General features: G+C 30.9%; 1 protein-coding gene and 1 long non-coding RNA gene across 4 annotated transcripts in view; both read left to right on the top strand.

Moving 5' to 3' along the window:
- Positions 1–13,134, top strand: part of LOC143042422 (uncharacterized) — a 47,393-nt gene that overhangs the window by 18,869 nt on the left and 15,390 nt on the right. The gene's annotated exons all lie outside the window — the stretch shown is intronic.
- LOC143043484 (heat shock 70 kDa protein 12A-like) lies at positions 858–12,146 on the top strand. 3 transcript variants are annotated; one of them, XM_076215766.1, is made up of 10 exons: positions 858–949; positions 2,517–2,604; positions 3,232–3,303; positions 4,144–4,236; positions 5,339–5,443; positions 5,686–5,793; positions 6,485–6,790; positions 9,491–9,718; positions 10,932–11,085; positions 11,493–12,146. In XM_076215766.1, exons 2-10 carry the CDS (start codon positions 2,587–2,589, stop codon positions 12,089–12,091), a joined length of 1,683 nt encoding a protein of 560 aa, XP_076071881.1. In that variant the 5' UTR covers positions 858–949; positions 2,517–2,586; the 3' UTR covers positions 12,092–12,146. The 3 variants fall into 3 exon arrangements, with proteins under 3 accessions (XP_076071881.1, XP_076071880.1, XP_076071883.1); XM_076215765.1 differs by having other exon boundaries at positions 4,141–4,236; XM_076215768.1 differs by lacking the exon at positions 4,144–4,236.

Genomic DNA, 13,134 nt, shown 5'->3' with positions numbered 1-13,134 from the left:
TTTTGTCCAATTTTTATATTTCATGAACAGCTTTTATTTTTTACAAAAATAATATGTGATGCCAGCGCTAGCTGTTGAGCTTGATGAAAACAAAATTGCACAGGCAGACAATCAATTGAGATGTATATATATTTTATAATTTAGAGTGACAGACGCGGGTTTTGTCGAGATGGGACCTATGACTGGCTCTCGATTCGAAAAAATAAATAAATTGAAAAGTATTACAAAATTAACACCTTGACTGTTGAAAAAATGAAATCGTTATGAGGATAGTTCAATTGGGTACATTTCCTCATTTCTTCTTGTAGTGCTTTGGTTGAAAGTGTTTTTGTCTTTCAATTTTCTAATGGCTATATCGTATAATACTGTCTTTCATACTTCTATTGTTGTTTGACATTTTATTTTATCCTTTGCCAAATTAAAATGCTGACATGTGTTTTTTGACAAATGAAATTGCTGACATGCATCCTTTAACAAAATAAATTGCTAGCGTCTTAAAAGAAGATTAAAAGTCCTAAGCTTCTCGTGCATATTATGTGGATAATAAAATATTTAATGTATAAATAAGTAATGATTTTTTACAGCACAAGATTGAATCTGCTTTTGCTATCATGTGTTTGTTCTTAAAACTATCTGTGTAATTACGTTATAAAGTTTTTTAAATGTTACAAATCATATTTTTAAATCACAATACATGGGAAAATCAATTTAACATTCTAGTCTTGTTGGCGTTTTGAAAAGCTAAAATTTAAATGAAGTTCGAATCAACTAAACAAATATACAGGTGTAACTGTTAAATGTTATGTACGTTAAAATATTTCATGTTATGTCTTGATAACGAATAATTCTATTATGTTCAGGTGTATATACATGATAGAAATCGCTAATACGAGACGTATATTAAAAAAACCACACATTGGAATGAAAGAAGATAGGATTATATAGCGAGGTAACTATACATGTATTATGTAAACAATGTAGTAACAAACTGATTTCTATCGTCTTTTGAAAAGGATGTGTAATTTAATTTACATTTGAAAACAATTTTTTTTCAAATGATAAGAAAATCGACAATAACAATTGTGTGTGTGCTCTCGGTGTGGTTTATAAAAATCCGGTTTATATCTTTATATTTTTATGTTTGAAACTGAAAGTAAAAATTAAAAATGTGTTGTGTTAAAGCTCTATTATAAATTAATTTCAAGCATCTCGAACGCTCGGTATTTTTACAAACAATCAAGATAATGATGTAAAAATAATTAAGGAGGTCTATGTTTATATGCCACAAGAGGGATAGTCTAACTAATGCACACTGATTCCCTTTTCTTTCTTTCTTTGGCTTTGACAGATGACATCCCTAGTCATTTGTATACTCGTATGTTGCAAGGTAGAGAATCATCCTTCCATTATATTAATTCTGATAGAGTATTTTTCCAATTAATTTAATCCTTAGTTTGTAACCACCGTTCCAATTTGTCAACAGTACCGTTGCACTTTCTATTGAACTTCTATCCTTTAAAGGTTTTTTTCACATGATGCCATCTAAACTTTAAAACATGACGTTTTCTCAGAGAAATCACTATCCTAAAATTAAAGTTATGTGTACTACCATATTTTGTATGAAAAGGAAAATGACAAAAATACTGAACTCCGAGGAAAATTTAAAATGTTTAAGTCCCTAATCAAATGACATAATCAAAAGCTCAAACACATCAAACGAATGGGTACAGCTGTCATATTCCTGACTTGGTACAGGCATTTTCTTTTGCAGAAAATGGGGAATTTCAAATCATTGAGATTGGACGATGATCACACTAAAAATGTGTTCCACAGAATAACAAAGTTAAATCTTTTACAGACAAACTTGCTTTATCTCTGTCAGCATCCACCACCAGCATTATAATTTATAGAATAACTAATCGACGAATTGAAATACCAAAACAAATTCTCGAATGAACGAACAACACATTAATTCACAAATGCGCGAAGCGCATAACTTAATTATTAGTGTTATGCAGTCACTTGCTAAATAATTTTCGATATGTGAACTTTGAATAGTTATACTTTATATTTCATGTGCAATGGTTTTTTTTAATTAAAGACAAAATGTGAGGAATTATATCTTATTCTACGCATTCACAAATCGTTTTGATGCAATGTCATTGACATTGCCTATTGATGTATGACGTCAGTTAACTAAAATATTCACGTTTTTTCATATTTGAAATAATCGGTTTTTATTTTTTCTCGATAATCAATGTATATCAGTGCAGCAAATACACTAACTATAAGTAATCATCAATTTATTTGTTTTTGCGTTTCTATTCGATGAAACCAATTAGGAAAAACTTGTCTAACTGTTATGTCTTTTTTTTTCAGTTTTCTATATAAACAAAGGCAAGTTATAAACTAACAAATCTGTGTAAATTTAGACGCGTTTTATTATGAAATTCAATATTCATACCTCCCTTTTAGCCGGAGCTCTAATGATTGTGAAATATTTTTTTATTTTGCAGGAAAGGAAAATGAAAACAATCATTGTGATAAATTATCCATGAGCAATAGGACTTGAATCATAACTTCAAAATGGGATCTTCAAATTCAGTAAGGCGTTAACTACCTTTTGATTTATAATCCATGTGATTGCTGATTCTGGTTACTGGATCTCAGACAAACAAAGCGTATTAACTGAAACAAACAGAATGCTAGGCCTTCAATGCTATTCAACTAAGAAAATTATTTGAAACGTCTTTTTTTTATTCGAGCGTCATTAATTAAACTTTTGTAGACGAAATACCAAGGATGGGTTTTAACGACCTTAACTTCCTATGATGGTATTGCACGGTCGGTAGACGAAATTCGTCTAATGTAAACAATTTGAATTGTTGTATATGAGATGAGTATTAATTGCATGTTCTTTACTTTTTTCTAGTATAAGGTCCATCTCAAAATACCTGGTTAAATATTTGTTAATCTACCTTCTGTGTCAACCAATTAAAAACACATTAACAATATTCAGAGGTGCATTGGTCAATTATATGCGGATGTTTACTAGTATTCCTTTGTAAAACAAACGAGTCGATTTGAACTAAATTAATGCACCAGCAATATCTATTAAGTGTGTATTTGTAAATACAAGTATTTCAACGCATTATGCAATCTATGTTAATTTGAAATGTTGAAAACATGTACATGAGTATTTAAAATGATTCATTCAATTGAATTTTTCAGAAAAAGACAAATGAAGCAATTAGAACTGGGGTAAAAGAACAAAGCAAATTGCCAGATGCGGCGATACCAGACGTGAGTATTCAAAAGTAAATTCATGTACTTGTTATGCTACATAGAATAAAAAGAATAAATCAACTGCATTTTCTTTTTCGATTTCTAAAACATCGGAACCATATCTTGTCGTAGTCATTGAAAACTTATACAAAGCTATCAGGATACAAAAATGTTATAAATTTATATTATAAAAAAAATTAAAAAACAATGATCAATTTTCTAGTTTTTTGATAATCAAATTCGATTAGTCAAGTTTTTTTTTTTATAATATATTATATATTTGACAATTCAATTGATGTAATGACGATATATTGTTCGACTTGTATTTCCCATTTACCAATACAAACTATTTATTGCATGAATTATGCCGTCTGCTTTCTCGTTTGAATTGTTTTACTTTTGTCATGTCGGGTCTTTTAATAGTTGACTATGCGATATGAGCTTTGATCTTGTTGATGGCAGATGGGTGACCTATAGTTGTTAATTTCTGTGTCGTTTGGTCTCTTGTGGAGAGTTTACTCGTTGGCAATTATACCATATCTGCTTTTGTATGGTTATAAATCAGGTGGAATTCTGTTTTTTTTTAAATTTAGGATTGACTCTGTAGTATAGGAAAACTTCAGTTAATCCATTACATTCACAGAATATCTTAGGTGAAGATGTTATCATTTGATATAAAGGATATATTGACAAGATATAAATTGCCATAATATCATATACGTTGACTTGCCAAACGAAAACCACTTTAGAACAACTAAATATACATCATGTTCCTACGCACGTAGAAACTTTAATTGTTCATTACATATATTTTACCATGTAATGTTGCTTATTTCTTTTTTATGGCATTATTAGCAGGTGCAACAAGACCCTACAAAGTTGAAAAAGGAGTCAACAAAATCTGTGATAATTACAAATCAAATCCACCATCAAACGACAGGCACTGTACAGGTATGTTCTTCAATTTGTTTTTAGAAATTTCGGATCACTTTGATTCATCGTAAATATAAATTCTTTCTATATTCTCTCCGAACGACAAATTAACAAGAACCGATTTCATGTTTTTTAATAGTTGTACAGTCATGTTACGGTACATACATCATTTAATTTGCTAATGCTGGAATTTACTTCAATCCTAAGTATTTACATGTAGCATATATATTAATTAAACAGTATCTTTTTTCTAAATCAGTCTTTGCAGAAGCAACGACAGCAATGCTACATAGAATAAAAAGAATAAATCAACTGCATTTTCTTTTTCGATTTCTAAAACATCGGAACAATATCTTGTCGTAGTCTTTGAAAACTTATACAAAGCTATCAGGATACAAAAATGTTATAAATTCAATGTTTTAGTTTTTTGATAATCAAATTCGATTAATCAAGTTTTTTTTTATAATATATTATATATTTGACAATTCGATTGATGTAATGACGATATATTGTTCGACTTGTATTTCCCATTTACCAATACAAACTATTTATTGCATGAATTGCTTTCTCGTTTGAATTGTTTTACTTTTGTCATGTCGGGTCTTTTAATAGTTGACTATGCGATATGGGCGTTGATCATTGTTGAAGGCAGATGTGTGACCTTTAGTTGTTAAATTAAATTCAATTAATCCATTACACTGACAGAGTATCTTAGGTCAAGGTGTTATCCTTTGATATAAAAGATATATTGACAAGATATAAATTGCCATAATATCATATACGTTGACTTGCCAAACGAAAACCTTTTTAGAACAACTAAATATACAGCATGTTTCTACGCACGTAGAAATTTTTGAAAAAACTAAGGATTTTCTTATTCAAGGCATTGATTACCTTAGCCGTATTTGGCACAACTTTTCGGAATTTTGGATCCTCAATGCTCTTCAACTTTGTACTTGTTTGCCTTTATAAATATTTTGATATGAGCGTCACTGATGAGTCTTATGTAGACGAAACGCGCGTCTGGCGTACAAAATTATAATCCTGGTACCATTGATAACTATTTAATTGTTTATTACATATATTTTACCACGTAATGTTGCTTATTTCTTTTTTATAGCATGATGAGCAGGTGCGACAAGACCCTACAAAGTTGAAAAAGGAGTCAACAAAATCTGTGATAATTACAAATCAGAGCCACCATCAAACGACAGGCACTGTACAGGTATGTTCTTCAATTTGTTTTTAGAAATTTCGGCTCACTTTGATTCATCGTAAATGTAATTTCGTTCTATATTCTCTTCGAACGACAAACTAACAAGAACCGATTTCATGTTTTTTAATAGTTGTAAAGTCATGTTACGGTACAAACATCATTTAATTTGTTAATGCTGGAATTTACTTCAATCGTAAGTATTTACATGTAGCATATATATTAATTAAATAGTATTTTTTTTTCTAAATCAGTCTTTGCAGAAGCAACGACAGCAAGGTGGCAAATCATTAAATGATGCACCAAAACCGTCAGTGGTATTTTCCAGTGAATATCGTTTTGGAAAAGCAAGCACTCTGAAGGTATGTTGTTATTTGACATACACAAACAATATGTAATGTTGTCTTAATGTTACTTGATTACACCTATTATAGCATTCTACGAAAGTAGTATATGATGCTATCAAAATCTGTGAAGTATCACTTGCTTTAAGTCCGAGAATGCATACTTATGATATCATATGTACATGTACATGTCTCTTTGAATGCTTTGCCAATTTATTATGACTAACAGTTCAGCCTTAAAAGGATAGTAACGATTTGTTTACACTTTCGGAAAACGTAACTTGTATGACAGAAAGACGAAGTAATTTGAAGATATGTATTAAAATCCAATTGGAAACATTTCATTTCACGTTTTTCTTGCACAGTGAGTTGACGAATTTAACTAATTAGATACAACAAAAAAAGCGTTTTTAACGTACATTAAAGTATATACCTCGATTTAACAGAGTTGCCATTGGTAAATACACTGAATTTTAACTCCTTTTGGTCGACAGCAGCAATACAGAAAAAACACTATTTACACAAGGAATTCAACGTATAAGGCAGTTTGCCATATATTTAGAACGTTTCATTAGCATCTAATTATCGCGACACAGTTACCGGACTATTTAGCTTACGAGATTGAGATAATTTAAAAACCATCAACTTAGACCGTCAATCGTGCAGACATTATTATATCGTTTTATCGATAATAAACCGTTTTTTGCAGACAAAACAAATAAAGAAACACGTTATTGCTGCCATTGAAATTGGATACACACATTCAGGATATGTATTTTGTTTGGGTAAACAGTTTGCGTTGGAGGGAGGAGGTCTATATTGTCCAAACTGGGAAGCAAAAGACAAAGGAGTAGTTACCTTCAAAACCTCCTCGGCGATTTTGTTCCGACCTGATAAATCTATTCATAGTATAGGTTACGAAGCAGAGGAACATGTCAGCAGAATTCAATGTGAACCAGATTCCGGAAAATGGTTCTTTTTCAAAAACTTCATGGTGGAGTTTAACAATCTCAAGGTAAATAAGTATATGTTGGTTTATGAATAGAAATACTAGTTTAATCTAAATAAATGTATGTTTTAAAATAAACTAAAATAAACTATTTGATTGGTAGAATGTATTCATAGCTATTTTTACTCAAATAATTGAGCTTGAAATACGTAGTTATACTTGTTTCAGATATAGCAGAGACAATACTAGTATCTTTCACCAGCAATTATTTTTTTATTTGAAATTTTTAAAGTTTCTGTATTAACTAGAGTATATAATGCACCTAGTCTACTATTGCAAATTAAAAACTCTTTCTTACGTTTAGGCCAATAAGATATTATAATTTGAATGTTCAACCCCCCGACCCCCCCCCCCCCAAAAAAAAAAGAATTAAAAAAAGATAAAAAAAAACAAATTAAAAAAAATTATGTTGTTCAGTGGTGTTTTCTGACGACTAAATCATTAAAGAATATCCAAATAAAGTAAACAGGCTTCCGATTTTCATAAATATGATAGATCATATAGATAACGTGTCCCTTACTGGTCTTATTTTATTATAACTAAAGTATTTGATAAAACTTTGCATTTTTTAAGGTTTTTTCAATTTTTCCCTCCTGTTACCACGAGTTTTTTTTTTCACCTGTGGAAAAATTTGAAAAATCAAGATTTGATTTCTTGTAATGTAATGCGAAGAGCATCATTTCCTGAATGTATGAATCCATATGTATAGCTGAATGGAAGCCAGTTTGAAAAATCCGAACTCCCCAAAGATTAGAATTTAAGAGAAATATAACTTGTTGTTCTCACCTATTACAGCCTTTTTGTGTACCTTCTGAGAATATTTCATTGTCAGCACTATAACTGTAAATTTCTTTTATAGTATCGTATTAAATTGGTGTGTAGATGGAAGTAAACTGCCACACAATTCGATTAAAAAGGCAAAGAGGTTTTTTACTTTTGATATCAACAGAAAGCATGGTGCAATCTAGTATTATAGTAGATGATAACAGAAAAGATTTTTTTTTTAAATTTGTCATTATCTACATTGTAGGTAGATTTTCATGGTGCAAATATAGTTTCAAAAGGTGAATGACATTGTTTGCTATTATCTTCCAATTGTGACCAATTTAAAACGATGTATTTTTCTTAAACTTTGAAATAAAGCAATTGATTTGAAAAAAAAAATCATTCCTGTTGCCAACTCTTTCTTGTTACTTGTCCTGTTACTCATGATTCTATCATGTTACCGACATAGTTTGGTTTAACCTTTTGTATTAAAAATGCTAAAATAAATAATTGGCATTTGATAAATTATTGTAGGATATACTAGTAAACCACAAATAGTATTTTTAACATATTCCTTATTCCCATTAGAAACTTTTTAAAATCGATTCACTTAGGTAACAGGAAAGAATTGGAATTGTTGATACCATTTCTAAAATTACCATTGTTACCATATTAGCAATTGTTTGAATTACAGACAACAGTTCCTAGCTCATAAATGTTAGATCTTCGATTTGAGCTATTAAATTACCGGTTCTAAAGACATTTATTTGTGGTTCGTCCTATTGACAAAAATAGATATTTTCAGATATTGTCTCAGTAACTCTAAGATGTTCCAGTTTTGTCAATACTATGTTTGGGTTTGTCACTGCTGGTGGAGATTTATTTCCCCGAGGGTATCACCAGCCCAGTAGTCAGCATTTTTTTGTGCTGACATGAATTATCATTAATATGGTTATATTTATAAATTAACTGTTTACAAAATTCGGAGTTTTTGAAATATTTAGGCTTTTCCACCTCAGGTATAGATTACCTTAGCTGTATTTGGCCAAACCTTTAGGAAATTTTGGTCCTTGATGCTCTTCAACGTTGTACATACTTTGGCTTTTTTACTTTTTTGGATTCGAGCGTCACTGATGAGTCTTTTGTAGATGAAACTCGCGTCTGGTGTATTTACAAAATTTAGTACTGGTATCTATGATGAGTTTATTTGATGTTTCTTTTAGCATACCATACATCTTCTTTTAATCATATTCATATTATGCCATTAGCTGACTCTGAAGCAGTGAAAAAAACAATAGCAAACACTTTAACATTGGAAAATGTTCAGCTATAAAAAATAGTTCATTTTATAATTTTATTGCGCACAATAACCGATAATCAGATTACTGAATAGTTAGCGTGTACATACTTTTCACATAGGCTTTTATCGGCTCTTTAGTGTTTTTTTTTACTTTGTATAAGATCTAGAGGCTTGATGAGATTGTTGTCGCCTTCAGGAAATAATGGAGTGGATGTATGTTCCTCTATTCAGTGAAACACAAGATTTTCGTCTATAACGTCATTAAAACTCATAATTAACAAAACGAGGTGATTAAACTTCCATAAAACGCATGCAAAGGTTGGCTGTGTTGAAGAAATGTTGAATACCTGAACAACATTCATCAGACGATCAAACCCGTTGCCCACGTGACGTTACCTTTATGATTCATGTGATATACTTACAAAGCCTTGTCTACCTTGAATGGAGACATTAACCGCGATGACTCGTGTAATGTTCGTGCTAAGCTTTCCACACAAAGACGAACTGCAGGTTTCCATACAAGGTTTATTTCTAGGAAAAATACTGAACAGCGTCAACACATACTTATAACCAATGGTAGTCTCAGTCCCTATTACTTTCATTTTTAAGTTGCTCTATTAATATGTTTCCTCTGTTTTAAGGGTACAGCTTTTGAAGATTTCAAGATAAAAGATTTTTGCCAACATAATGTTACAATGAAAGCAGTAGATGTGATATCTAGCTTCATTAATCAAATGAAAGACACACTGATCAATGAATTAGCAAGACGAAAACTAGGGTACAACGACAAAGATATACAGTGGATATTAACAACACCTGGGTCTTTGGAACCCTCACAACTCCAACTTATGAACACCGCAAGTATAAAGGTAACTATTGGATGTATCTAGCTTTTGAAATTGCAAAACGCCCTTTCTTCTTTAAGTTGCTATTGTGGAATGATTCATAGATTTAAGTACTACGTAATAAACATTGCTATTCTTTAGTGATGGTACTGCAGACTATTATCAAATCCTTTCACAGTTCTTCAAAACACTTATCGGCCTATTCAGCAAACGAGATTGAGAATAAAGAAAGACGTTATTGCCGCCATTGAAATTTGATATACCAATTCAAGATACATCTTTTGTTTGGGTGAAACGTTTGTTTTAAAGAGAGGAGGTCTATATTGTCCAAAATGGGAAGCAAAAGACAAAGGTATAGTTACCTTTAAACCTTCCACGGCGGTTTTGTTCCGACCTGATAAATCTGTTCATAGTATAGGTTACGAAGCAGAGGAACATGTCAGCAGAATTCTAAGTGAATCAGTTGCTTGAAAATGGTTCTTTACAAAATTTTCATGGTGGAGTATAACAATCTCAGTCATAAACATTAGTATCCTTTAGCGCTAGTACTCCAGATTATGTTTAAATCCATTCACATTTCTTAAACATGTTAAAAATGCGATTAGAACAATAATACACACGTAAGGTAATATTTTTCATTATCTAGCGGTATACATATTCCATAGAAAATGAAACATACACCAAAAGGGAGATACGATATGCGCGCATCATTGCTATTTTAAAACTGGTGTCGAGAGTGTTTCATATATTTGCTATCCCAATTCGTTGAAAAAAGAACAATAATTAAAAATACTTGTTAGCACTCATTATTTTAAAATACAGAAAATAAACTGGAAGTCGTAGGAATAAACATAAATTAATGCAATGCAAAGTCGTTGCTATCTTATAAGACGCTGAATATCCAATGGGGTTTATATATTGTACTATAAGATACTATAAGCATTTTATGACGTATTTTACAACACTGTTGTCTTTTTTTTAAACCAAATTGTTATATCAACAACAGTAAGATCGTGTCTTAAAATATGAGAACCATGTGACTGATTAACTTTGATGCGGTAAAATTCCAGTAGAAATTCATTTAGTTAACACCAGACATTAATCGATGTTGTTCCGAATATATGAATCCATTTGATTCCATGATTTGTATAGAATGGCATTTAAATAACAATTGGGATTGTTGGTTGTTGGTAAGATACGTGCCAATGGAATATTAATATGGATGATCATATTTCAGGCTGGTATCAAACAAGATCAGTTAACTTTTGTACAGGGACCCGAAGCCGAGCTAAAGTATCATCGAACATTTACAAGTTCACCATCTACATTTGGCGAAGAACAGATTGCGCCACTGTCAAAAAACTTCAGATCGCTATTAATACATTTAGGAGGTATGTATGATGCTATGCTAAGCATTATAGGTTTTTATTTCTTGTATTGTGTATTCAAATAAAAAGTTGTTGTATTCAAATGACAATTTTTCTTCACATATCTTAATATCTGTGTTGCTCAGCTTTTCTAATCAATGTCAGGGGTCACGCCTATATTTGAAGATATTTTTGCACATAACTACATCTTTTTAAAGACTGTTATAACTAATTGCTGCCAATAGACTGTATCAAATTTACAATTTTTATGTAGATGAGTTTTGATGGTAAAAATTGACAAATTGATGTCACTCGGTTGTAAATAAGAGCATTTGAACAATTATGTGAATACTGGTGTAATATTTTGATTAAAATGAATTGAACACCACTCACCGAAGCTGTTTAGTTCATAGTTTTCCTTTATCTTTTAGGGGTAGCTATTGACTTGACTGTGATAGAAGTGAACGAAAAGACAATAAATATCATTGAGAAAATTTTCAATACAAATGAAAGCGCAAAACAAGAGTTTATTAGATTTTTAAAACGCTTATTTGGAGGGGACGTTTTTAAGTTTTTAAAAGATTATCATCCATTGGAGTACTCTGAATTTTTAGATAATTTTGAAAAGAAACTGAAATATTTTGAGTCAGATAAAAAAGTGACTGTTCGTGTTCCTCCTAGATGGTACGATGCATATGAAGAACGTACAGGTGACACACTGACTAATACAATAAACCAAACAGCATTTAAAGAATCAGTGGAATTTAAGAATGATAAAATAAGGATGAGTCCAGAGTTGTTCAGAAAGTTTAACGAAAATGCAACAGAATTTACTACTGAAATGGTAGAAAAGACTTTAGCAAAGCATTCAGCATCAGGAATCGGCATTCTATTTATAGCAGGTGATCATGTAGACGACATGTTTGTAAATAAATTAAAGAAACAATATCCGAGTCATAGGATTATTGTTTCTAAGAATCCAGAACTTGTTGTTCTGAAAGGAGCTGTTTTGTGTGAGATAGTAGAATAAACGTAAATGTTACAGAATTAATTAATCACAAAAATAAATGAGTATTGTGTTTTATTCAGTTCTTTTTTCCAATTAATTGTTAATTTTCAAAGCACTATTCGAAAATTATTTTGAAAGATAGTCGGATTCTGTATCATTGAATAATCTAGCAAACATTCTAGCATCAACATTTTTTATTGTATCGTTGCAAAGTGAATATATTTATAACATCAACAGGGACAACCTAGAGTTTTATCAATCAAAATCGAAAATCACAATCAAACAGGATAATACTCAACATGAAACGAATAGTAACGGCAATATTCTCAATTGAAACCTACGGAAGTGGTTGAGACATATTAGTAATTATGACATTAACCTGCTGTAACCTCTACTGTTGTTATCTGAAATTAAGGAAACTCATTATACAACATGAACCAGTAAACACTTTTTGTATTATCTAAGTGTTCAGTTTATAGAGTGAAAAATATATCAAAAAGGTTTAAATCCTCATTACAATAAAAACACTAAGTAATTTTATAGATACAGTTTGCGTCTTATGTTTTAAGACAGAAAAATTTCAATATCCTTGTATTCATGACAAAAAATAACATGTATACATTAGAAAACAACGGATATGGTATCCATCAATGAAACAAAATAATTACGTGTGCAGCCGAAAACCACAAAAAGTCAAAGGAACGGCGCTTTTATTTCAATTATTCGTCTCTAATTTACATTGATGCCTTCAACACGAAGCAAAAAGTCTCTCACCTGACTGCAGAGTATTTCCTTGTGAAAGATAAATGATCCTAGATAGGTGGTAAATATATGGTTGCAAGAATAGCCTGACCGGAACAAGCTAATTTGATTAAATATGTACACTTCTCTGTACTCTACCGAAAAACTAAGGGAGAAGTATTTCCATAGAAAGACGTCTCACCTTACCCGGACACTTTATTTCAACCCCTAAACGACATAACTGATTTATTCATTATCTACCTTTTTTTTTTAAATGAATTTACAATACATTGCAATAACACCATAAGGTCTGAATAACTGAT

The sequence above is a fragment of the Mytilus galloprovincialis genome, chromosome 8 (assembly GCF_965363235.1).
Source record: "Mytilus galloprovincialis chromosome 8, xbMytGall1.hap1.1, whole genome shotgun sequence".
NCBI classification, from domain to species: Eukaryota; Metazoa; Mollusca; class Bivalvia; order Mytilida; family Mytilidae; genus Mytilus; species Mytilus galloprovincialis.
The sequence above is the reverse complement of the archived record's forward strand: the minus strand, read 5'-3'. Positions and strand labels throughout refer to the sequence as shown.